This window comes from Rhineura floridana, chromosome 2 (genome assembly GCF_030035675.1).
Source record: "Rhineura floridana isolate rRhiFlo1 chromosome 2, rRhiFlo1.hap2, whole genome shotgun sequence".
NCBI classification, from domain to species: domain Eukaryota; kingdom Metazoa; phylum Chordata; class Lepidosauria; order Squamata; family Rhineuridae; genus Rhineura; species Rhineura floridana.
The window spans coordinates 114,384,313-114,412,029 of NC_084481.1; the positions used below are offsets into that span (position 1 = coordinate 114,384,313).

The 27,717-nt window shown below is 42.9% G+C and overlaps 1 protein-coding gene across 10 annotated transcripts in view; it reads left to right on the forward strand.

The window, feature by feature from the left end:
* Positions 1-27,717, forward strand: part of PTPN5 (protein tyrosine phosphatase non-receptor type 5) — a 103,516-nt gene that overhangs the window by 48,765 nt on the left and 27,034 nt on the right. For 8 of the 10 annotated variants that reach the window (XM_061610190.1, XM_061610186.1, XM_061610191.1 and 5 more), the window contains 6 exons: positions 6,116-6,354; positions 7,192-7,420; positions 10,249-10,333; positions 15,538-15,617; positions 16,540-16,677; positions 26,645-26,755. In XM_061610190.1, coding sequence (XP_061466174.1) covers positions 6,116-6,354; positions 7,192-7,420; positions 10,249-10,333; positions 15,538-15,617; positions 16,540-16,677; positions 26,645-26,755 — 882 coding nt within the window. The remainder of the gene's footprint in view (positions 1-6,115; positions 6,355-7,191; positions 7,421-10,248; positions 10,334-15,537; positions 15,618-16,539; positions 16,678-26,644; positions 26,756-27,717) is intronic. The other 2 variants (XM_061610187.1, XM_061610195.1) reach the window with 2 other exon arrangements.

The window sequence follows — 27,717 nt, forward strand, 5'->3', positions numbered from 1 at the left end:
GTCCATTTCTACTCCTGCCGGAGAGACCCGATACCCCAGAAAGTCCAAAGTGGTTAGGTCAAACCCACACTTTTCCAGCTTAACATAAACACGGTGTTCCCATAACTTCTGCAGCACTACACACACATGTGCGTCGTGTTCTTCTGGGGTATCCAAGTAAATCAAGATATCATCCAGGTACACGATCATAAAGCGGTCCACAAAGTCCCTGAAGATGTCATTCATGCAATTCTGGAAGACTCCAGGGGCCCCCGACAATCCAAATGGCATGACTAGATACTCATACTGACCGTAACGGGTCTTGAACGCAGTCTTCCACTCATCCCCCTCCTTGATCCGCACCAAGTTATAAGCTCCTCTCAAGTCCAGTTTCATGTAAATTTTGGCGGAACGCAGCTGCTCTAGCATTTCCCTGATGAGCAGCAATGGGGTAACTGTTGCGGATAGTGATCTGCTTGAGGGCTCTATAATCATTACACAGACGGAGCTCCCCCCCCTTTTTTTAACTAACAGCAGGGGTGTGCCGGCTGGGGACTGCGAAGGGCGAATGAAGCCTTTCTTCAAGTTGGTGTCCAGAAACTCCCTTAGCGCTGCCAACTCTGGTTTGGATAGAGAGTAGATCCGCCCAGCGGGGATGCGTGCCCCAGGCATCAAATCAATGGCACAATCATAGGGCTGGTGAGGAGGGAGTTGTTCCACTTCCTTTTTGTCGAATATGTCCTGAAAGCCCCCATACTTGGTGGGCAAAGTTATCTCCCTTGGAGAAGGCACCCCTGCCAACACCTCCAGCTTCTCCTCAGGCTGGCAGTGTGGATGACAGTACTTGGAGGTAAAAACCACCACAGCTTCATCCCAAAAGATTGTGGGGTTGTGCCGGACCAACCAAGGCATGCCTAGCACCACCGGAAAGCGAGGCAAGGACGCCACATAGAACGACAGGTCTTCCCGATGTCCAGGGACCATCACTTCCAAAGCCTCAGTCACTCGGGTTACTCCTCCGGACTTCAGAGGCCGGCCATCTATAGTTTCCACTGCCAACAGCTGACTCAGTTCTTGTGTGGGGATAGCGTGGTGTTGTGCCAATTCTCAGTCCGTGAAACAAGAAGATGCTCCGTAGTCAATCATAGCCTTGGCTGAGAAACTCTCGCCCGAGGGTAGGGTGATGCGAATGGGTAACAGGTGGGCACCTTGGGACGGAAGGGGTCATGGCGGAGGCTCAGTGTCTGTGGCACCCCCCAACTCTCTAGCCTCTACAAGAGCTGGGATGTGAAGTTTTCTGGCAGCTGGGGTCTCCCAGTCTTGGCTGCACAGTACAAGCTTCCCGCAGTACAGGCACAAGCCTTCCCTCCGGCGCCTTTTCCTCTCCTCCTCCATCAACCGCGGTCCAGCCCCCCCCAATCTGCATGGGTTTCTCTCCTGAGAGAGTAGGGACGCCCAGGTTGGGTACAGGATGCGCGCGGGGCAGTGGAGCAGCAACCTGGGTCCGGGAAGTTTCCATCCGCCGTTCCAACTTCCTCCCTTCCAGATGGCTGTCTATCTGCAGGCTCAGTTGAATCAAGCCCCTCAGGGTGATGGGGTGTGTGGAGCACTCCAGTTCATCCAAAACTTCTGAACTCAGTCCATTTCTATAAAAGTACATCAAAGCGGGGTCGTTGTACGCTGTTTCTTGCAACAAGATGCAAAAAGCATTGGTGTACACTCCCACGGACCCCTTTTCCTGTCTCAGGGTTCCTAGCTGGCGGGCTACCGTCTCCTTCCTCTGGGGGTCTTGGAACATCTCCCCCATCATGTTCTTAAAGGCATCAAACTGTTGCAGTATCTGGTTGTTGCGAATCAGATACAGGGTAGCCCATTTGGCCGCATGACCTTCCATTAAACTGATGATGAACGCCACCTTCACATCATCGGTCGGGAACTCAGCTCTGCGCACTTGAATGTACAACTCACATTAGGCTAGAAACTTCGCAAACTGTTCACTCTGGCCCCCGTATCAAACAGGGAGCCCCACTGGAGATTTGACAGGGGCTGCCACTGCCTCTGGCGGCGCAACCTGAACTTGGGCAATCAAGGCTCGGAGATTCTGGTTATCTGCTTGCAAGGCTTGTGTTGCGGTTCTGAAGTTCTGGTTCTCGGTTTGCAGGGCTTGCGTAGTCGCTCGGAGGTTCTGGATCTCGGTATACAAGGTTTCCATGGTTATGGGTATTCCCCCTCTTGCTCCGTCCAGGTCCATGTCATCCACCATGGGAACAGATTCGAGTAGGGATGGTGGCTGTGTCAAACTGTCCCATCCAGAGCCGGAACTACAAGGCTGAGACGCGGGTGAAATTAAATCTCGTTTTATTAAAGTAATGGATACATCAAAGGCATTGCGCTTCATAGAAAAACCTGCACTAACTCACTAAAATCCCTAACTACACTCTAGACATGCTCTGCTGCGTATGAAGGAAGTTGACACAGCAGCCCCCCACTGTAAGCGGCAAGCTTAAGTAGGGAATGTTTTCGATCGTAATCTCTGACTCCTTTGCAAGTCCTGTCTCTGCCCTGTCTGTTTCTCGCAGCGGCGGGAGCGAGGTGACGGGGGGCGTGTCTCTAACGGCTCATCGGAAGACACCTGCTCCTGAGTAACGGACTCGAGGTCAGGGGGCTGCATCATGCTGGTGGCATCCTGGGAACTGTTTGATAAGGGAGGAGTTGGCACTTTTGCTGGCGCTTCCCCCAACAGGTCCTCAGCAGCAACTGGGGGTGGCGCACTCTCCTCCTCGGAGATCGCACCATCCGTGGGAACTGGCTCCAATTCAGGCTCGCTTCCCCCCCCCCAGGTCTGCCGTGTCTTCTGGCAGCGGAGGCGCCTGAAACTCATGCCTCCCCCCTTCCTGTCCCTTCTGAGAGAGCTGAGGCTCAACAGACTTCCTGTTTTAAAAAAACCCTGAGATTGAAGTGATGCTGTAACGGTATTTATTGTCCCAGTGGTTCTTGCATCATTTAGCATCAAGCTAGGCAAATTCCCACCTTAGGTTAGGATATGTTTTCGCTACTGTCTAGGTTCCTGCCCAAAACACAACAGCGGGTGCACTTACTGATACGTAAGGGATACTTTGTTAGAGCAGATTAATGATACAAACTCAGCAGCATGGAAAGAACCAGATACATTCCAGAAACTCTTACAAGGCGAAGGGTTAGCAGGAATAAGCCCCATCTAGGAGCAAAGGGCCAAGGTTCACAAGGCCAAGGTCAGTAACAAGAATGTCAGGGCTTCATGGCAGCTGCAAAGTTGCTCCAGCAAATTTCCCCACCTGCCCACTGGGCTTTTAAACAGAGGCAGAGCTATCCAGCTACACACAAAAATCCCTGCCCCTGCCTGTGAAGGCAAGTGCTGCATCTCTTTTCTCTTGATATGCCCCCTCTCCCTGGGAGACAATGCCAGACCCATCTCCACTTCTGGATCTTCCCACTCTGTCCCATCAGACCACACACCAGAGCCCTCCCTATTCCCCAGTGAGGAAGCAGCTTCCATGGTCTCCAACAGTCCCCTGTCCTCTACAGGCAGAGGAAAATAAGTCTCTGGGACTCCTGTTTCAATAGCAGAGCCAGGCATGTCTGGATGCAGGGGGGCTGCTCCTTCAGCTAGATCCTGCTCATCCCCCTCTCCCTCCCATTCATCATCCTCTTCCTCTAATGCCTGCCATTCCTGGTCTAAATCAGAGTAGTCAGAAGGAATCATGAGAACTACACACTTAAATCGGTTTAAAAGTGATCTCCTCCTCCTAGAGAACTCTTGGATTTATAATTCAGTGAAAGGAGAGATCACTAATAGAATCCCTAGTACCACACTGAATTACAGGTTCCCATTGTTCTTTGGCAAAAGCCATAGCATACAGCTGATACATATTTGTAGAAAAGATAGCATCTTGGGTTGCATGCAGAGTTAACACTCCAGTAACACTCCTTTCACATTTAATTTCTCTTTACAATTGTGTTGTACCTCAATATCAACTAGAGTTTTTTTACATATTATGTGAAACTGTCCAGTTTTGACTTCTGCCAGAAGAAATCAGGTCAGAATTAACAAGGTGTCTAGGTAAATGGAGGCACAAGTGCACTAACACAAATTCACAAGTGAGAAAGGAGAATAAAAGCTGTGATGATGAAAGCAAAGATAGTGACCAGGAAAAGGGGCAATTGAGACTCCTCTCAGACCTAGCATGCAAGAGCATGTATATGTTTAATGAAAAATGAGTTTTACGTAAATAAAGAAAAGAAAGTATAGTTTTACTATTAACAGAGCATGGAGTGCTATATGAATGGAAAAGAATGTGTGTAATTATCTTTAACAGATCACGTATTTAAAAAAAAAAAATTGTTGGTTTGGATACCCCCTTAGAGGACAGTGTGAGATTGAAGTCCTGGCACTGTGTCAGATCAGAGGTAGCATACTGTTTTAAACAGTGGACCCTTTGAGCAAACTGTTAAATTGTGGATGTTCTACACTGAATAAAAACAGACCACAGGGTATTAAATTTAGTTGGTTTGTGCATTTAGCAGCTTATTTGATACACACACACACACACACACACACACACACCCAGATGCAGCCAGCATGGGCTTAAATAGGTCCAGCTGCCCCACCTCCCATTCACTGACTCAGCACGCTCTGTATGCACCCTTGCCATCATCCAAGGTGGCAGCAGGGGTGATGGATCTTGGGTGATCGCAGGCAAGTGCACACAGTGCGCTAACGCACTGGGGCAGCAATGTGGGAGGTGGGTGGGGCAGACTGGCATCCACGCCAGCTGCATCAGGGGGTGTTGTCTGGAAGTATTGTGACCCTGTGCCAAGGGCCCAGTGTAGTTTGGTGCCCAAGGGCCCACTCATGCCTGGTGCCTGATAATATGTATTTTAAATAAGGTCTTACACTACGAATAGAGCAGTACCGTTACATTTCAGATTTTGCAATCAAAAGTTCACTGGATTCTCAAAAAAAGGGGGTTCCTCAAATTTCTTTTGTTGTTCAATACCCTTTTTAGAAGTTTAGGACTTGGGTCATGCTCCTTCCTCCTCCAGTCAGTGAAAAGAGCTGTTGCAGGGTTCCTTCACTCTTAAACATGTCTTGTAGGCATGTTTGCAATTCTCAAGTGTGCAGCAGGCCTTTCTGCATACCTAGTTCCCTACTCCAAATTTAGCTTTAATTCTGGGTAATGATGTTGATCTACTCAGGCTCCTGAGCTGTAAACAGTCTTTTTAAGACTGTTTGAATGATTGGGAACAATGAAAGAACTCTCCTATATTTGCAAGAGACCAGTTGCTGGAAACTGTGTGTGTGGGGGAGTGCTCTTGTGCTTAGGTCCTGCTTTCAGGCTTCCCATAGGCATCTGGTTGGCCACTGTAAGAATAGGATGCTGGACTAGATGGGCCACTGGCCTGATCTAGCAGGCTTTTCTTATGTTCTTATGAGACCTGTGTTATTAAATTGAACTGAGTTCCTGATGAAGACTGTCTTTGACTGAAGACAGACAATACATCACAATAGAGTTAAAAATTGTTTGACTGTAGCATTGCTTTGTGAGGTGCATGCACACACTCCGTTTGCCTTCCTCCTCATCTCTGGAGGAAGCAGGATTTTGAAACAACATAAAAATCTGCTTATCAAATGTAAAATTGGGATAAGTATGCAGAGTATGAGGAGACAGTGACTGCTGTTGCAAACAATCTTCAATTCTTTGGGGGTGGGATTGTCTATTCCCAGGATTCAAGAGTAGACACAGCCTGTGGCCTAGGCTTACATGTGATTTTTGTACACTCAGTAATGATTGATCATTATACAAAGGAGCAAGTTATTTTACATTTGGCATGAACCCAAATTTTCCAAGCATGGAATGGCTCCACTGTAGTCCGTGGCAATGCCCAGTAGGTTTCATAAAGCCCTTTGCCTCAATGCAAAAATATAGTGGACAGCCCTCTTGTGACACTCACAAGAGTTGATTGTATAGCATTTTCCTGTTTGCTTTAGTGCAGTTATATTATGCAGAGATATAATGATTCCATTGACAACTGAAAATGCATAGCAGTCTTTGGCTTTATTTCTAGAAAGCTTTAGATGCTGTATATTTTCCCATAGGTTTGGTATCTGTTGAAGACACCTCCAGATCCCCCATTTCCCTTCCAAGAGGACAGGAGACAGTCTGTGAGCCGCCAACCTTCATTCACTTATTCTGAGTGGACAGAGGACAAAAATGAAGATGACTTCCTTTATCTGGACCCAGTGCCAGAGACACCAGTTTTTGACTGTGTGATGGATATGAAAGCAGAGATGGATCCAGCAACCCTAACAGTTAAATCTGTGGGACTTCAAGAGAGGTAGGGTTGAATTTAAAGAAATACAAAGAGCTTGGGTACAGGAAGGTGAATGTTCAGGTGTTCTGAGTGAATCAACCCAATAAGAACCTGATTACAGTAAGTGGCTGAATTTATTTTCATTCAAAGCAAAAGAACTGGGCTTAATAGTTAACTATTAAGCCCAGTTCTTTTGCATTTGCTGTTATAGATATCTATGGATCATCTCAGGCAGGAACAGCCAACATGATGTCCTCCAGATGTTTTCATGCCCTCCCTATTAGGAAGAAGGTTATATGTATTAATATTTTGAAAACGTTAAATTTTAGAAAACTGATGAACAAAAATAACTCTTGAATGATAGTGATCAATTTGTCATGCATCAAGTTTATATGCTGAGGTTTCTGCTTAGGGCCCATCGAGACATTTAAATGGGAGATCAGTGATTATAATCACATACGGTTTTTACTTTGAGAATTAGCCTAATGGGGCTGCTTTGAAGAATAGGAATGTGGTGCTCTGAGAGAGATGTTTGATGGTTATGTTGATAAGCAAAGGACATCACCAATATTGTTATGCTAAGGCTGAAACCAATGAGTAAATCATGTTGTTCTTTTTAAGCTTTTTTTCTTTTCTATTTTTTTGGCATTGTCATTTTTGTGAAGGCATTTTGTTGGCACAGTTAACTGAACTATAGATTATTTCAGCATTCTCCAGTCAGGAGAATAAAATAATATATGACTTCTGTTAAACTTTCGATTTTACATAAATTTTAGATAAACTGGGCTTCGGGAAGCTAGAGGGCTTGTGGTGTTCAAAGTAAACAAAAAAGGAGGTACTGAGTGCTTACTTCTTTCACAGTCATCAAGAAATGCCTGTATATCTCGCTGTCTTGTGCAGGAGGGGATCAAATGTTTCACTCACACTGGACATGTGCACTCCAGGCTGTTCTGAGCAAGGGTTTGGCTACATCATGTCTCCAAGGGAACAGTCAGCTCGAGAATATCTCCAGGCAGCATCAAACGTTCTCACTGAGGAGGAGCTGCATCAGAAAGCATTAGATTCTTTTGGGCTCCAGACAGAGTTTTTTGTGAGTATTTTGACATTCTGTCATTTTATGAGTCTTTTGAGAGATCCTCCGTGGTCGGTAAAATGAGTACCCGGCATATGCTGGGGGGTAAAGAAAGGCCGGGGACGGAACTGGCAATCCCACCCCATATATATGGTCTGCCTAGTAAATGTCGCAAGACGTCACCCTAAGAGTCGGAAATGACTCGCACTACAAGTGCGGGGACACCTTTACCTTTATGAGTCTTTTGACAAGAGTTTATAGTAGGGGTAGCCCACGTGTTGCCCTCTAGTTGTTTTGGTCTACAACTCCCATCAAACACATCTTGCATGGTAAATGGTTGAGGATTATGGGAGTTGTAGTCTCCAACAACTGGAGGGCACCATGTTAGCTTCCCCTGGCTTAAAATGTTGTTTTCTTTCTTGGTCACATCCAGAGTCTCTGTTTAGAACATCTCCCAATATGCACAAATGCAAAGCATTACCAGTAGTAGCTTCCTGCTCATGATAATTGGCTTTCCTGACTTCTTTAAAATGAGCAAATCCTGCCAGTTATACATGCAAACACAAACAATAAAAATACTTGTGACGGTGTGCAAAGCCAAATGTTTCTGCTTGTGATTAATGAGGGTTGTACTATTTGTCCATCTAGTGCAGTATTTTCTACTCTGGCTGGCAGTGGCTTGCAAGGGTCTTTTCATGCAGAAGGTATTTCCTGATCCTTTTAACTTCACAGGTCCATTCTTCACAGATATGAAACGACAAGAAGCCCAGAGGATGCTGCAACCTAAATGTCGCCATTATTTTTCTCGGGAGTAGATTTCTGGGGTCTTTTAACAAGTTCTGAGATGATGAAAAAGTAGTTTGGAGGCTAGAAGGAGGGGAGTGCAGGGGATGATTTCTGGATAATCTGATCTCTTTTAAGTATGCATTGCACTTGGCTGATGATACTCTTAATTACTTTCTATGAAGAATACTAGATGACAAGCAACAAACTGTATTTTAACTTCATTGTAGTTGTATTGTAGTTTTTCACACAAACAAACGTGATTATCAATGGATAATCAGCTTCACTGCTAAAGGCTATTCTCCCATAAATGCAGATTCTGCTCGTAGTGGAGCAGTGGGATTGCATGTACCACAAATTCCAGGCTTGTCTTGCAATAACATGCAATCATTAGCTGTCAAAATTAGTAGAAGGGAACAGATATCTTTCTACAGTGTCTAAACACAGTGGACTGTACACACTTAGGCACCCCTCATCAGATACACCCAGTATGCAATAGGCAAGTTGATGCAGAATAGCTGGAGGTGATTTGGGATTGTGAGCTCGATAGCAGTTGCAGCCACTCTGCCCTACCACACATGCAGTCTACATGTGCCTTTTATTAATCAAGGCTGCTTTTAAGTCTGTCTTCTGCATGGGTCAGTCTCTTCCAACCTTTGTTGTTATGTGCCTTCAAGTCGATTATGACTAATGGCAACCCTATGAATCAGCGACCTCCAAGAGCATCTGTCGTGAACCACCCTGTTCAGATCTTCTAAGTTCAGGTCTGTGGCTTCCTTTATGGAATCAATCCATCTCTTGTTTGGCCTTCCTCTTTTTCTACTCCCTTCTGTTTTTCCAAGCATTATTGTCTTTTCTAGTGAATCATGTCTTCTCATGATGTGTCCAAAGTATGATAACCTCAGTTTCATCCTTTTAGCTTCTAGTGATAGTTCTGGTTTAATTTGTTCTAACACCCAATTATTTGTCTTTTTCGCAGTCCATGGTATGCACATAGCTCTTCTCCAACACCACATTTCAAATGAGTTGATTTTTGAGCCAAAAACACTCTCCTCATAGTACTGAAATGTATTTTAGCTTTTCCATTTAAAAAGAATGAAGTAGGGACCTGTAGCCCTGGAAGCTGAGTGTCTTGAGTAACACCAACAGAAAATAAAATGCAGTTTGGCAGACTGTGTGTTAATGCTTCATTGGCACATAACACCAGGCTAACCATGACTAAGCATGAACAAGCCAGTGTGCAGGTATGCAGAGCAGAAACTGCAGCCACTTCATTCCTTCCCAGCCTTGCTGCTGCCATGCTTCGCCTCAGTGTTACGTCTGAATCCAGGCTTGTGGTTTGTCTCACTACAAGCTGTAGCCAAGGTTTGTTGTCAGCTTACCACTCGTGATTTGTTTGGAGAAGGCTCATTCATTCATGCTTAGCCATGGTTTGACATAGCGTTGCATGCGAATCAGGTCAATAGCAACAAAGGGTTCTGCACATGCAGGCAAGACTTGCAGTCAGCAAATACAAAGTACTGCTGTAACAACAGACTAAGATATCTATAATAAATACATTACGTGGTGATATTCATGAGAAGTCATACTACCATCCCAGGAAGAACCTTTTCTGTGATGCAGCTCACCTACTGCTTCCATATCTCAGGTAATGCTGTGGCCTCAGTCCTGTGCACAGTTAAGCTGTTTACATCCCTTTGGCTTCAGTGTATTTAAGCAGCCTAACTCTGTGCAGGATTGGAGCCTAAGCCTTTAGACACAGTAGAGCCCTTAACTACTCCTAAGCGCTAAAATGAATTCTTAATTGTGTGTAATTTAGTGAACTCACTTTCAGCAGCATTTTAATATTCACAATTTCAAAAAGAGAGCCACAAACTCACCCCCCACTCCCAAGGACTCCATCAATCAAATTTTGGTGGTTAAAAAAATGACTACAAATGTCACATCACATCTTTGAGTTAATTTCATTGCTCCCACTACTTCACATTCAGAGAAACAACAGGATTTTGCTTCCCCTGTCCCTTTGAATCTGTTAATGGCTTCTATTGTGTATCTTTCTACAGGAAATTCCAATGAACTTTGTTGATCCAAAGGAATATGATATTCCAGGTTTGGTCCGAAAGAATCGCTACAAAACAATTCTCCCAAGTAAGCACCAGAACCATGTGACGGCTGTTCCTCAGTCTGATGTTTCTTGGTAGTATTTTGAAGTGTGTGATATCTTACATGTTTGTGAACTTGTTTTAAAAAGTTTGAAACAAGATGGAGTCAGTTTTGGTGTGCTTGCACCTTGATATCTTTATGCTGTGTTCATTTATGAATTCTCTAGACACATAGCAGGAGGTAGTGAGACCCCTGACAAAAGCCAATTATATCTCTGAATCTCTGGAATGTCCACATCAACAAGAGAAGGTAGTTTCCAAGTGGCTGGGCAGAACCAGAGAATAGCAGGATCTTCCACAAAGTATGTGGAGAATGATGGAAGAAGATTAATGTTCTATTTGATGATTTTTTTAAAAAATTACTGTAATAGCAGTAAAGTACTGTTATGAGCATGGGGGTTGGGATGGATGATTCCTGTGGGTCCCCTTTCCAGCCTCTGATTTGGAATCCTATGCCTGGGGGCTGGTTCTGCCAGCCAGATGAATCTCCTTTGTTAATCAAATAGAGTGGCCAGGTAAAATAATGGGATTATTGGTTGCCCAGCAACTGGTGAATGGGCCAGGAAGACCCTTTTGTCATTGAAACTCTTCTGGAGAGTTTCCTCCCCCACTCCTGGCAGCTAGCAGAAGTTGTGCTTGTAGTTTTGAGTTGTGTCTAGAGAAAGGCTGGTAACTGCAGGCAGAAAGGCAGAGAGAGACTAGCTCTCTGCACCATGGCATTTGGGGTGCCTCCTGCGACCCAGATAGAAAAGCTGGATATTGGACTGCTGATGCATTGAATCCCTCCATCCTTGAGCTCAGGTTGGAATGTGTGTAAATAAATAAACCATATTTCATAAAGACACCACAGTCTCCGCTGACCTTCTTCTCAAAGGAAACCAAACCCTGGAGAGGTGCAGGGACCCCCGAAATCTTACCGCTCGGAGATTGGGGGAGGCACTCAACAGTACATTTCAATCCCTAGCATCTCCAGGCAGAGCTAGAAAAGACTCCTCTCTAAAACCCCAGAGAGCCATTGCCAGTTAGTGTAGACCACTCTTCCCCAACCTGGTGTGCTCCAGATGTTGTTGGACTACAACTCCTATCAGCCCCAATCACCATGACCATTGGTCAGGAATGATGGGAGTTGCAGTCCAGCAATGTTCAGAGGATGCCAGGTTGGGGAAACTTGGTGTAATACTGAGCTTAGACCAATGATCTGACTCCATGTACGACAACCTTCAGTGTCCTAGCAGATTGATTTCTAATAACTCCCAATTTAAAGCCTGCAGGAAGACCTCTGCAAACGTACAGTGAATTTGTTTAGATACCGTTTTATAGCACACTCCTGTGTCTTCTCAGATGTAAGTCCTATTAAATTCAATAGGGCTTGTTCCCAGATAAGCGTGCTTAGGATTGCAGCTTAAGTCTGAGGATTAAAGAAGCATCTTGTTACTCCTGAACACTGCAGCGTTTTTTGTCACTGTAAATAAGACTGCAGGAGTTGTGGGGGTTCTCCTGCTCCCCTTCCGCAATAGATGTAGCAGGGCTTTGATTCTGCTTCACAGTCAATAAGAAAGGGGAGTGAGATGGCAGGGCTGTAACACCTGAGCACAGGATGTTATTCTGCAGCAATGGCCACTATGTACCATTCTCTTCTCCTCCTCCTCTGGCATTCTGTGTGGTGCAACCTGGATAGGGGAATGGCAGCATGAAGAGAGTAGACACCAAGTCTTTGCCACCTCTGTTTGTTGAGGTTCTTTTTTTAAATTGAGGTGTCAAGAATTGAGCCTGGGATCTTCTGTATGCAAAGCATGTGCTCTACTACTGAGCTCTGGCCGTTTGCCAGACATTCTGAATAACTAAAACTATCTTTTAATTTATTAGACCGTTGATCTATTTGCATAGGTACTTAGGAAGCTGCCTCATACCAAGTCAGACAGTTAGTCTGTCTAGCTCAGGTATTGTCTGTACTGATTGGCAATGGCTCTCCAGGGTTTCAGACAGGAAGCCCTACCTGGATTCACGAGGGTTTGAACCTGAGACCTTCTGCATGCAAAGCATGTGCTCGACCACTGAACTCTGGGCTTTCCCTTATCTAGCCTTCTGTCGTCTCCTCTTACGAGCAGCCGGTTTTCAGTGTCATTCCCATTCATGGTACCTGGAATCCTTTAACTAGAGACAATGGGAAGTGAAATTGGGGGGGGGTCTTCTGTATATAAAGCGTGTGCTGTACAACTAAGCTGAATGTTGTTTGCTTTTACTCCTTTTCATAAAACAGGTTCAGCCCTTAACCCTATTTAGTTGTTTCCAGTTTTATAAGTCCTTTTGAATAATATATGGATACCTTGACTGAAAGCTGCAGGCGTCCCTGGGGTTTGATTATGAAACCCATATATATAACAGACACAATAGCATGATTTTGTTTTTATCATTTTGCTATTTGTTTTCTCATTTCTTCCTAAGTATATACAGAGGAACGATCATGAGGAAAACACCTACTTTTCATTTGTAATTAGTTAGCACATGCAAGGGTATGGATTAAGGGAGGGGGCAGGAAAGTTTTAGAAGGTACACTGTTACTTTATTTATTGAAGAATCAAGGTTTCAGTAAAAATTGTGGACAAATCTTTCATCAGCTCTTGGGCAACACTATAGCAGGTCTCAGTCCCACCATACTGTAATATTATTGTGTTGGCTAGGTGGACAGGCCTCGGTGGGTCTATGGATTTCTTTGGAAGAAAGGTTTGAACCGGGAAGGTCAGCATTGCTAAGTATCTATAAATGCACATTGGACTCTTTCTTACAGAATATCAAAAGCAAGAACAATATATCCCTGCCCCAAGGAACATGCAATCTAAAATATGATACTTCCTCTCACTGTTTCTTGTAGTGAAAAACCATTCTGTCCAGTCCTAGACAATCACATACTGCACATGTCAATAAGTCTGCGAGTGGCATGCTATGATGAGAGGGAGAGGCCATGAAGTGTGTAGCTACAAGTCATATGAGGAGTTGGTCTGTTTTACTTAAATAACATACCCTAAGCCCTTTTCTTGTTGTGACTTCGTACTCAAGAACAGGAAGTACTTGATTAGAAAAGTCTGCAAAGTGGAATGTGTTGCTTTCGTGGGGGGGGGGGAATTAAAAATATCCAAGGTTGTCTAAAACAGATGTTCACTCTAGTTAAAACTGAAAGGTAAACAGGCACTTAACTTAATGATCAGTTGCCTGCAACTCTACAGTTAATTGCTGTTACTAAGAGAAATGATAATAGTCTTTAATTCAGCTAATTTATAATTCTTTTGTAGGAAATATCTTTTGCAGATTTACAAATTTGTTGTGGGGATTTTTTTTAAAGAATCAATGTCTTTTGAAGAAACTGGTTGCCTGCTTTATGGGGCTTATTTATCTCAAAAGTGCCAACCAAACCAGATGAAAATAGACAATTTCAAAGAGGCCCAAAGCCAGGCTGTCCTGCTCTGTAGCTGCAAAATATAGAATCCTCTAGAACAAGGATTGCCAACATTTTTGGACCGGGGGCACATTTTGAATTTGGAGAGAGTACTGAGGGTACCAGTCACAAAATGGTTGTCATGGGGGGAATGGTATAACATAGTATGGCTGCCATGGGGGGCATGGCATAACACAAAATTAGAACGAGTGTAGTCATTGCTGCTTCTCTCCCTGCCATCCTCGACAATATTATGTTTACCAAGGGAAGTCAGCTATGTCCTGATGGTCCTGATTGTGCGGAGATACAGGTATTAAAGGCACAAGAAACCTGTTTTTCTCAATGCCAGTCCTAAACTAAAGCGTAGGCTGCCATCCTGTAACCACTTACCTGGGAGTAAGCCCCTTTAAACACAACAGGTTTTACTTCTGAAGTAGACATGCATACCATTATACTGTAAGTTAACTATACGGTGAATTCTTAATGAGTCCCTGGTCTTTAGCTCCTGCAAAGCAGTAAGCATGCCTAAACCTGTTTGTAAAGTTTTCACAGTTTGCATTTGCCATTTGGGGAGGGGATTCTTTCACATCCACCTACACTTATTGTGTTGCAGTTTTACAGAAAACAATTTCTTGGAAATACCTGATCTCAGGCAAACCCACCACAGAAAATATGCATTCAGATTGCTAGGTAAAAAGGAAGGACAAATTACAGAGATTCCAAGAACTGCTAGAAAATAAGACAGAAGCAGGAAAAGTGCACTAAAGGGGAGAGGGAGACAGAAGCTCTTTAGGATTCCAAGGATTCCTGTTGTCTGATGTCCAAACAATTCACTTATCAATCATAGCTCTGAGTTCACTCATTAGCTAAAATGATAGGCTGGAGCAACCAGGATGCCTCATTTCATGGAAATTATATAGAAGGATACCTGCAGATTTTGCTTCATAACTTTATTTCTAGGAGGGCTAGATAATTTATTTTTTTGAAGAAAGCTCAGAGTTTGGGCCCCTCCTGGGATACCAGTTAAGGCCTTCACAGGTATTGTGGCACCTATGGGTGCCGGGTTGGTGACCTCCATTCCAAAAGGTTCCAGCAGTAGTGCCAGAAGGGAACAGCTTTACCTTTGCACTGATACTGGAACCAAAGCTACCCTATACAGTAGCAAGCCTTCATGGCGGATGGACTAGTGCTCAGTAAAAGGCCCTCTGCAGTACAACAATAAAAAAAGCAAAAGGAGCTTTTAGAACTGCAGAGAGAGGCAGTGCCATCAAGACACAGTAATGGGTACTGGAGTACCTTGCTTCTCCAGCATTGGTGCAATGTTGCTATCCACATAGTTCATTCACTGCCACAAGATGTAGTGATGGACATTGCCTTAACCCATGGAGTATAGATCTATCAATAGCTACTAGCTATGATATCTAAATGAAATATTTGCACTCTTCTGAGGTAGTATGTTTCTAAATGTTCTGTTGCCTTCAAGTCATGCCCATAGGCCTCCCAGACACAGATGGATGGCCACCTGAGGGACGAGGAGTCCTGCATTACCTGGGCCTTTGGTCTGATCCACCAGGGCTGCTCTTATGTTCTTAGGATAAAATATTTTGATGATTTGACAATATCATAGAGTTTCTTATTAAGGGTTCATTGCCCATTACCTTTCTGCTATTGTGGACAACTATGTAGCTGTTAGAGGAGAGAAAGACTTCATATTTCTTTGCAGCACATAAGTTTTCACTGTTGCTTTGACTTTCCAGATCCTCACAGCAGAGTGTGCCTTACCTCAGATGATCAAGATGATCCCCTGAGCTCTTACATCAATGCCAACTACATCAGGGTAAGAGCTAAGCAATCCTGACGCATTTTCTGTGTAGGCAGTTTGTTGGGTTCCCGTTATTGATGAATAGCTCAAATTCCATAGATCACCATTCCTGCCTCCCAACACGCACACAAATCTCAGAGCTTTTAAATACATGTACAATTGTTTTGATTGCCAACTGTTGTCACTCTTTAGATACTGAAGTTACACCAGCCCTCTTTACTGTCCCTTTGACCATTCCCTTGGTTCATAAAAGCTTTGCACTAGAACTTGGAGCTATGAAGTAGCTATTATAGTAACACAGACTGAAAGCTTATATAGGAGCTGGAGGCTACATCAATTCCTGGCTCTTGACTGGGCCCTGATCTGGTCAAGTGCTTACTTGTGCTCCCCGCTGCTCCCAAGTAGCCGCATGTGCAGCTAGCTGGGCTCTTCACCATCAGCCCTGAAGCATCTGCCTAGTTGACCATCTTCTCTGGTCCTGTGGCCTGGGAAGTGACAAAGGTGACTGTGGGAGCCAGCCAGGAACCTGGTGGGGAAACCTACAGTGGGGATGTCTGGATCCAACAGCTCATCAGGGCTGTTGGTGGTATGGAGATCTTGCATCCCTTGCTCCTTCTCCAAGGAGACCGTAGATTCCAGGTCTGGGCAAGGTTGAACCCTGACAACCTCTTGGGCTCCAGGAAGGCCAAAACGAACATAATTGAGCTTGGTTTAACCATCCATCTTGCATAGCATAAATGCTCCCATTGCCATAGCAACCATAGCTGCTTGTATAAATTGAAGTTGTGCCTTCCATCCTCTGTGTGTGGGGGGGGGGGAGAAAGAGAGAGCGCTAGCACATTTCTTTCTGATTTGCTAACAATCCTTGGGTAAAGACTGGAGGACTGAGGTCTGTATGCTGTTCAACACTAATGAACCCTTGTTGCTTTGTTGGCAGGGCTATAGAGGAGAAGAAAAGGTGTACATTGCTACTCAGGGACCCATAGTTAATACTGTCAGTGATTTCTGGAGAATGGTGTGGCAGGAGCATTCTCCAATTATTGTCATGATTACCAATATAGAAGAGATGAATGAGGTAATGCTGAGTCTCTGCTCTTTATCCCATGTTGTAATTGATGTTTCCACAGTGGATGCCTGTCATGCCTGAGCCATGGGAAATGATTGAATAAAATATGGTTCCATTTATGAAGCTAGTTTGCTTTGTAAATTACCTCAGTAGTCATGGTTTGGAGTGCTTCATAAAGGCTTGATGATCAAAACATCAACACACATGTAAGCCCCACCCCGACATTGAAGAAGGTGAATAATACATTACTTACTTGTTTGTTGTGCGATTGAAATGACTTTCCTGAAGACAATGGGTGGTTTTCAGTGCTACTCAGAATAGACCTATTGAAGTTAATACACAACTAAGTTAGATTCATTAATTTTAGTTGGTATGCTCTGAGTAGGACTTAGTTGAATGCAACCTGACGGTTCTGTTGCACCATGGATATTGTGTTTTCCCAGCACTTAATTATGTTATTAGGGAAGTATGTTTCCTATTCTGCTAGCTCTCCAGTTGCAAGGATGATTGCTGATTAGAATGTGATTGCACTAGAGCCTTGGTCAGCAAGTAGTTTCTCTGGATGGGGTGAAGGAGGCATCCATTCATGAGGCATGGAACCATTGTTGTTATATGCCTTCAAGTCGATTATGACTTACAGCGACCCTATGAATCTTTTTTTTTTTTTTTTCAATAATTTTTATTCAGATTTTCATAAAACATACAAGACAAAATCATAAAACATTCAAAGACAAAAAACAAAATCAAAAATAGTTAAACAAAAAGAAAAAAAGAAAAGAAAAAACAAAAATAAAAAAAATAAAGAGTAAAATATTGACTTCCCATTTGTCAAAGATCAAATCAGTTATAAGTCTATAATATATAACAATCCTGTCTCTTAAGTCATATTATAAAATCACTTTCCTCCAGTAGTTATCTTACTTAATCATCAAATCTCATAGACATTACTTTATTCTTTCCACAAAAAGTCAAAGAGAGGTTTCAATTCTTTAAGAAATATATCTATCAATTTTTTTTTCCAGATAAGCATATCGATTAATCCATCTCATTACTAATTATGATAATCTTATTGTCATAACCATAGTCAAAATAAACATTTCAATTAATCCATCACATCAGAATCTGTTAGGTTCAATAATTTCAGTAGCCATTGTTCTATTATCTCTATTAGTTCCATTTTCCATCTTCCATCTTCAGTAGTCTTGTTAAGTCCAGTAATTTCAATATCCAATCTTCCATTATCAGTATTCCATAATAATCTTGCTGTCAAAGCCATAGTCATATAGTAAGAGTCTGATGGGAATTACCTCTATCCCAAATATTTTCTTGCCATCCATTCTGAATAGGTTGCTGAAATACTGCTGTAAAATCATATCTCTGTTCTTTTTTTCAAAATACACTGGGTCATCTCTTAAAAGTTTTTCCATTGTCACATGGCTGCAGTTAATTCCATAGATTTTCTCTATATTGGGCTCCATCACATCATTCCAGTCCAGAAGATTATCCATGCCATTGATAACTTTATCTCTAGAATCTTCATTCATTTCTTCAGAGATAACATTGAGTTCCAAACAATAGATTTTATTTCTAAAGTCCATAGACTCCAAATCTTGTTCCTGTTCCACGTTGGTTCCAATCTCCGGGATCTCCTCTCTCACAGGGACCCCTATTCCAGTCTCCAGGGTCACCTCTCTCACAGGGACCCCTGTTCCAATCTCCGGGGTCTCCTCTCTCACAGGGACCCCTTCCAGGGTCACCTCTCTCACAGGGACCCTTATATCTTTAATCTCCTGCTTCATTTTACTCAATTCAATTTTCATTATCTCAATCTCATCCATTATTTTCTGAAACATAGTTATTTCCAGATTTTCAGCCACTTTCTTAATTGCCATTTTAAAAGAAAAATATAGGAAAACCACTTCTTATTTCAGCAACAATTGGGTTAATACTCCAAACTTGGTGACATCACAATATAAACAGAGCAGACAGCCTTATCTCTCCAATAGTTAAGTAAACAAAATGCAGTTCCCAGGATCGAAACAATTAATGGCAATCGTCAAGAAACAGATTCGTCAAAATAAAATAGACCAAAAAGAGAGTAGTCTCAAAACAGTATAATATTTTTCAAAATAAAAATCTGGAATAGAAATCCCTCTTCTGTGTATATCTTTAGAATGCAAATCCAGGACAGCTTTTTGCAACAAAAACAGAGATAAGCTATTAATTAGTGCGTAGCAGAGAGAAGTTATGGCTCCCCAGTGAGATGTCAAAAACTGATCAATCTGGCAAATCTCTTTTAAACAGCAACAATTTAAGTCAAGTAAAAGAAAAATATAGAAAGAAGGGTGCTTGCCTGTTAGTGCGTTCTCTCTTAGAAGATAAGATGAACGTTCGCTTTAACAGATAGAGCTTGCTGTTGAAAATCCGTCCCACCTTCGTCGGCTGGACCTCGTCCCATAAATTAATGAGATCTGGTCGTCCCAACAAAAATAGGCTTTGAGGTTAATCTCTTCGTTTCTCCCTACCCGGGAGAAGTTTAATCAGTCAAAAAAAAAAGAAAAAACTGACTGATATATCTGAATAAGCTTCTTTTGAGGCAGGAGCCCGTCTCAAAAGCAGGCACAGGCTAAGTCACCCTTCCCGGAAGTCGACCCTATGAATCTTTTTTGGATATATTCATGGGGTTTTCATGGTAAGAGGTATTCAGAGGTGGTTTACCATTGCCTGCCTCTAAGCCTATGGCACCTGGTATTCCCAGGCAGTCTCCCATACCAGGCCTGACCCTACTTAGCTTCTGAGATCAGACAAGATCGGGTATGTTTATGGTAGTATGGCTGTAGGCAAGGAACCATTAGATCAGCTTTTATTGTATATAACATTCTGCTCTTGTTGATCTCTTCATTGTTTAGTTCTTTGCTGTGTTACTTAATCTCTTTAGCAATTTTTTTCTTTCTTTTCAATAGCATCTTCCCTTTTTCCTTAGAATTTTTAAAAAAGTTACTTCTCTGTCTTTTCCATTTCCTCTGACAATTCTCCCTTTTCTCCTTATTTTCCTACTCAGCTGCCCAGTTGCAATGAGAAACACAAAAACCCAGCATGTGAGGGTGCCTAAAAAAACAAAAAAACTTCAGGTGCTGTGGAGTCTTAGGCTAAAATCTTCCACTGCGCCACTGTCCACCATTCCTTGAGGACCTCCTTAGCTGTTTCCATATTTGCAAGGACATCTATGCTGTGGATAGAAAACTTTCTTAACAACTAAGACCTAGATGATAGAAGCTTCTCCAACCTGTTTAAAGCCACTGTCTTTAAAACAGATGCCTCTTTAGATTCTCTCCAATTTGTGGGGCAGTCCGTGGCAGCCACTTTGGTTACTAGGAGAGCCTGTTGGTTATGTCACTGGAAAGTAGATTTCTCCTTATATTCCAGTTTAGTCTCTGCCTGCTTTAAGGGGACATGTCCAACACTAGACCTACCAACCCTGCCTCAGGGAAAGGGGGTAAGCCCCAGTTCCGATACCAAATCCTTCTCAAAAAGGTGGGAGGGCTTTCCCATTCTGCCATTGTGGGAGGCCTCCATCTCAGATATCTAGGTTCTGAAGATGTAGTGGAGGATCTGGTTTTAGAACTTCATTCCAAGCCAAGGGATGGTGTCCTCTATCCCAGCAGAGGATAACTGACCAGGTGATGTTCCATCTTTTGAACAAGGCCATCAAGTCAGTCCCCTTAGAAGAATGCTTCTTGGACATTTATTCAGTTTTTTACAATATTCCCAAGAAGAGATTGGTGCACCATTCTGGACTTAAAGAATGTGAGCAAGTTTGTCACATACCACAAGTTCAGGATAGAATCACTTCTCTATCAGAGAGAATCTCTAGAAGAACAATTTATTTAGCCTTAATCATCCTAACTGAGAAACGCACCTGCCCACTACCCAACAACACAGGAGGTTCCTCTTTGCATACAAGGGCATTTTCAATATCAGACCATGCCTTTTTGGCCTCTCCTCAGCCCTGTGGGTGTTTGACACATTAATAGTTGTAATGGTTGTCCATCTCAAATTCACAGCCTCCTGAGATCCCCCTCCAGAAATGATGCCTTGCAGGACATCCAGATCACCTTAGTCGCTTTAAAGGACTATGGCTCCTTAGAATTCAGCCAAAAGCCACCACCTTCTCTCACTAGGAGTGGCCAGAAGCGTTGCTGGCACTTACTGAAATCGGGGTGGGGGGAAGGGTGCACCAGCAGACCCAATCTGGTGCTCCCACCAGTCTGCTCACATTACCCCAACCTCACCACTGTCCCACTCCTGCATTTTCCCTGTAAACTGCAGCACACCACTGCTGGGAGGGCAGGTCTGTGGCAGTGCCATGTCCTTTGCAGAAATTGCAGCATTTGGGAGCAATCTCAGATGGCTCTGGAGATTTCTGCATGCATTTCCCCTGATAGCCCCTGCTCACCAGAGTTCTCCACATGATTTGGAAGGAAAATGCCAATGTGATACTGGCAGCCCCCATTGGCCAGTGGCTTTGGCTTTTAAGATCCTGGCCCTATTTAGCTGCCTGGCTGCTGGGAGGAAATCTTCTCTGCCTAGTCTACCAGAAGACAGTGGTGGGAATTATGTTAGCCTCTTGGCCAACCATGAACAGGCCATATGGAGCCTCATGGAGAGCTTTTAAGAGCTGGTGCAGCAGGAAGAGACTTTCCTCCTCAGCTGACACTTCTGATTTACTTTGCTTCCTTCAGCATGACCTGGACATGGGCCTAAAACCTAACACAATTCACAGACAGGCCTCAGCCTTGCTTTCTGTCCTTTCCAATGAGAAGCAGAGACCCCTGAGCACCACAGAGTGCTTAAAGCTTTCATGGGGTCACAGTTTGAACTTCTTAAAGACATCTCTCTGCACCTCTTGATGCAAGAGATGGTGTTCCTATTTGCCATTACCATGGCTCGAAGAGTATCTGAACTGGGACCCTTCATTAATGGACAAATATCTGTGTATTTTTCACAAGAACATCCTCATCCTCTGCTTGGTCCCAATTTTCAGCCAAAGGTTGATACTTCTCTTTCATAGATTTCAGGAGTTGATTCTTCCCTCATTCTACTCCAGCCCCTCCCATCCTTCTGAGATGGCTGGGCATAACTTTAAGGCTCACAGTTTTCATACTGAGTCTGTCTGACTCCTCTTTGCAGGCCCCTGATGAGAAGGCTTCCAGTTCTACTATCGCTATCTAGACCAAGGCCTGCCCTACCTTGATCCTGTCAGTGCACATTCCACTAGATCTTCATCTACACCTGTAGCATTCTCCACCAATGCTCCCCTGGCTAACATTTGTAGGGTGACTACTTCTGCAGTTGTTTATTCATTTAACAAAATGTATTCCTACAAGCAGTTTACAAGAAATAAAACAAGCATTAAAATTACTAATAAAATTCAAGACTCCAGATTGGTTACATTTACCCCTTCAGAGGCCGCCTTTGGGAGGAGAGTTTTTCAACAAGTTACAATCTAGCAGTGCTGGCATTTTTTACTCTACACACACGCACTTGAGAACATCCCATGGAGTGTCTCTTTCACCCCATCCAGCAAAGGAAGGTTGGGTACTCACTATGAAAGTACTTTCTCTGGAGGAGTGAACATGACACCCAGACCTCTGCCTAGTGCCAGCATTCTACCTTCCTACACATTCCTCCACCTATTCCTTCCAGCTCTATTTACAAGAGTAGGATGTTCCATAAAAGCTGGTCATGTGGTTCTTTGTGTCTCCTGGGCAGAAGGACTTCATGGCTGGATGCCTCATTTACCCCTCTGGAGAAAGTACTTTCACACAGTGAGTACCCAAATTCCTTTTCCTAGAAGGTAACTTTGACAACTGCATGAAAGACGATAGTCCAATCCCACCATCAATCCCCACCCCATAAAATATTGTGCCTCCAAGTTCTGTTATCCTTGAACTCTCTTTCTCAACATTTGTTTTGCTTCCAGATTAGCAAAGGGGGGGGGTCATCTCTTAGGGTTGTGAATTTGACCCTGATGTCTCCAGCTGCTGATCATTCCTCTTGAGTCAGGGGCATTTTGCAGTATAATTTAGAACTGTCTCTTGAGGTACTACCATGCCAAATGTAGTTGGGCAACTGTTTGACTAATCATTTGGAAAAGACCTGTAAATTAGTTCTTATGTGGCCAAAAGATGGTCAGCTACCATTTTTCTTCCAGTCTATTCAACACAACTTGTATCTGCAGCACTACTTAGATGTTACCAAGGAGATAGAAAAGCTGCACTACTTAAAGGTGCATGGACACACACTTTCTCTGAAAGACATATTTGGTTAGAAGTAATTCATTAACATAGAAAAGTATAGTAGATTTATAAGTTTCAGTATTAACAAAAGATATGATTAAGCCGATTTTTTTTCCATTGATACCTCTTATTTCAAGAATGAAATTGTGCCATGAGACTCTTATAAATATAGGCTACAATCTCTTTCTCACTCTGATGTTCCTCTCCCCCTCTCTGCTTCAAATTGTTATATGTGTCGATGCAGAGCTGAAACCTTTGTTCTGCAGTGATGCTAGAAAAAGAGTCTTTGTGTTCCTGCTATATACATTAACTCTAATAATGCAAGGATTAGTGGCTCAGTATTCTAGCACTCTTGTCAGTTCTAATCTGAACTGACAGACAGCCCACGGAAATGTGTGGGTGTTCTTCATTTCAGCTGCTTGGAGTCTGAGCTATAGATAGTTACTAGCACATTTGTCAGTTTTTTAAAATGGATGAATGCTGGTGTAGCATGAAGGGACTACAGTGGTGGGGTGGGAGGACAGAACTGTGAACATTTGACTCATGATATGGCAGTGACAAATTTTCCCACTGGTGTAAACTGGTGGTACAGCATAGGTGTAAAGGTGCAGCAGCAGTTTATGCTAAAGGAAAACGTGGATCATCGGTATTAGCTCCGGTAGTTAACTTTTTTATTTAGCCTTCATTCATTAAATTTATTATGGAGGTCGAGGTACAGCCTTTGAAGAACCCATGCGGGGTCCATCAGATTGTTTCTCTGCACCGACTTGCAAACGTCATTGCTGCCATTGATGTGAATCATGGGCAGAGATGCTCATGAGAAGATGGCTGTGACTTAGGTGGCATATTCACTAAGCAATGTGGCTGGAGGGTGTGACACTTGCCACAGGGGTGCCCATTCATGTTCCACAGTTATAAAACATAAAGACTGAGATGAACAAGCAGTACAACCTTGAGCTAAGAAGTTGGAGGGAACAGGGAGAGGAACTTTTATGTCTCTTGACAACTAAGTGAGATACTGCGTGCCCCCACGGACATTGGTAACTATAGGGAAGCTGAACAGACAGCAATATCCAAGCCTTCCTACCCCCAAGGTTTGGTTTATTAAATCAAGGTGATAAATCAGACAGTGTGCTCCTATCTGTGTTTGCCTGGAGCAACTGAAAGTGTAATCAGAGTTGTATGCACTTCACAGCTTGTGGCAGGCACCTGAATGTGATCTAGAAATAACTTGTGACGTTATGTGTCTAAATTGCCTTAAGATTCCTGCTAAAACATTCCAGACCAATTGCCTTTGAAACAGCTCTGATCGTGCAAATAAGAGGCAGTGATTATGTTTTATTTATTTATTTCTACCGTGTCTTCCTGTAGAAAAAAATGAAGCTGGCTAACGAATAGTAACAACAGCTGTCAAACAATAAATTAATAAGTAATCTAAAAACAAAGTTAAAAAGCAGTGGTAACTGCATCCTTATTGAAAGTAGTAATCTGAAATAGCTCACTGAAATAAAATAGTTTTCACTACTAATTGAGTAGTGATTGGGCCACACATATCATTCTTGGGGAAACTGTCCGGATTCCAAGGGCTGTAACTGATGAAAAGGCCTATAATGAGGCCCTCAGAGGTGGAATGAGGACAGGCTTATATGGGGTGTGGCAATATTCTGCTTTCAGCCATTTAGAGCTTTAAAGGCCATCATCAGCACTTTGAATTGAGTCTGGAAATAAACTCTACAAAAAAAATCTTGTGTGTTGGCTCATGAGAAAAATTCCAAAATCCATATTACAGCAATGCCTTTATTAGGCCAACCAAAATATCACAAAATATTGTGCAAGTTTTCAAGTTCTACAGAACTCGTCTTCAGTCTAGATCAGAAGCAGGGAACCTTTTTCAGCTGGAGGGCCACATTCCATTCTAGACAATCAATGCCTGAGGTGGGCAGGGCCAGGAGCAAAAATGGTTGCAACCTGATACCTATAAAACCCCTAAACAGACTCATTTGAATGTCTGTTATCTCCCCCCCCCATTGCATCTGAAAAGTGGTGACTAGATGTAGACTAGATGCAGTGGCTTCAACATCAGTGAAATTCCCCTCTTAGAATCATAGAATAGTAGAGTTGGAAGGGTCCTATAAGGCCATCAAGTCCAACCCCCTGCTCAGTGCAGGAATTCAAATCATATCTTCCCACTGCTCTGTTTACTGTCTAGTGTCATGAACAGTTCTGGACAACTTGAAAGCTTGCAGATGCTATTTTATGACATTTTGGTTGGCCTAATAAAGGTATTGCCATAAAATGGTTTTTGAAAATACATTGTAGCTACTAAAATGATCAGTGTTATATGATTCAATCTACCAGCTGCTTGAACTCTGGCAGCCGCATTCTGAACAAACTGAGCTTCCAGATAGTCTTCAAGGGGAATCCCATGTAGAGAGCATTACAGTAATGTAACCTGGAAATGACTGCTAGCGAGCATGGGTGGCTGAGACCAGGTACAGCTTCTTCAGAAAAGGGAATAGCTGGCTCACAAGCCACAACTGGTAAAAAATACTCTTGGCCGCTACTGCCACCTGCCCTCCAGAAATAGATCCAGATCCAGGAGTAATGCCAATCTCTAAACCTGCTGTTTCAAGGGAAGTGCAATTCTGTTCAGGACAGACTGATGACTATTCTACAATCCCCTGACCACCACTTTGGGCCCATCATTTTGCATCATTTTAATATTTTTAACTTTTTTCTGGTATACAAGCTTATCTCAGGAATAATTTTGAGTTATTGAAGATCCTACCTCAGTGTCTAAATGACCATTGGATTCGAACAGCCCTACAGATGTATAGAATTTTATGATTATGCGATATTTGAACCCCAGGTTTTTTCCAGCCAAAAGTGCAATAGCTTTTGGAGAACAAAGCTATTCGGGGAGAGGGGGGATGCTTTCTATATGTGTAAGCATAGGTCTGGTGCCAGGCCCAGATTGTGAGAAGACTCCTATGCCCTAAAGAGAATTGCACTGAAGGAATACCCTCCCCCCACATGGCTTCTTCCATCACCATAATATTGTAGTGGGAAAACTGCATCAGGTAAAACTTGGATGCCTTTTCTGGATCTGTCAACCAGAGTTTCAAATGCAGTTTTTGGAATGGGATCAGGATCTGCTGTTCAAGAAAAAAGCCAAAAATTCCACTTGGAATATGCAAGGTTTGGGCACACCTAAGCTAGCTCTTTGGATCTGTGATTATTGGTAGATACGTTGTTGTTGTTATGTGCCTCCAAGTCGACTACGACTTATGGTGACCCTATATAGTATTTATTTATTTAAAACATTTATAAACCACTTAATATTTTTTAAAAAAATCTTAAGTAGTGTACAACATAAGAAGAGGAAGCAATATCATATGTATGAGACCAAGTATAAATGCAGACCTCATGGCTACATCATCTGTTTTTGTTTTTGCTTTTCACAACATCCAGCCTGAGGAAGCACTCTGGAGAACCCAAAACCTTGCTCACTATTTTGTGACATTCTGGATGGTCCTAATAAAGTTATTGGCCAACTGTGGATTTTGGAATTTTTTCCTATGTCTCTTATTTTGCTTTTGAAATATGTACTTTCCTCAGTTTCAGTACAGTTTTTTCCAGATACCTGCTTTTATATCTATGGTTTATATTTTGCTCAGAAATGTACAGAGTACTGGCCAGAAGAACAGGTTACCTATGAAGGAATTGAAATCACAGTTAACAGAGTTATACAAGCAGACGATTACCGGTTAAGGCTTATTACCCTAAAGGTAAGATCACTCAGATATATGTGGAACTGCATGAAAAAGTCATCTCCAAGGTTGCTCATGGACAATCAAATTGCCAATTTATATCCAGCCTATACAACACAGCTGAAATACCACTTTTCATTACTGCACTGATGTGTCTGCCTAGTTTTCAGTCATGTAAGCAATATAGTAATGAAAGCAGTCGGATATTTTAGATGAAATACGTGCAGTCCAAAGACTTTCCAGCCGCTTGTAAAGCAAATGTGCTCATCTAGTGGAAGAAGTATGTGAGTCATTCCACACAAGTTTAGTACTGGTCATTTATTACGACATACTTGCTCAGTAAATGTTTCTTATGTACACTGACCTGACTTTAACCTGTTGACCTGCCAACAAGAACCAGGTTGGTGGCCCTCCTTTGTCGATTTAAAAAAAATGCTTTTAGAATTTTTAAGTTTTATTTTAAATGGCAGGCGCTTCCATCACCTGTGGAGGGGTTTGTCTGACTATTGGGGAGGGGGTCAGGTATGCTGCGTATGTGTGTGTGTGTGTGTGGTTGAGAGAGATGTACTTGGACAGAGAGAGAGAGAGATGTATTATGGTCTGGGAGGAGGTATGTATGTGTGGTTTGTGAGAGCAGGATGTATGGGGTATGTATAGTTTGTGTGTCTGTGTGAGAGAGAGAGATGCACTTGGGCAGAGAGAGGAGGAGAGATGTATGTGTGGCTATGAATGAATATGTCAATGGTATGAGTGTGTATAAGAGGTGTATGTGTATGTCTGTAGTCTGTATGGGTGTGGTGAGTCCGTGTGTGCTGTGGGTCTGAGAGAGAATGAGTGTGGTATGGCCACCTTGTAAATTTTTCCTGCTTTGGAAAATGTTCCCTGTTGTTAGGCAACAAACAATCATTTTGTGTGTGGGATCAATATTGTGTGATCACCACAATCAGGACCAGCAAGACATAGGTGACCTCCCACAGCAA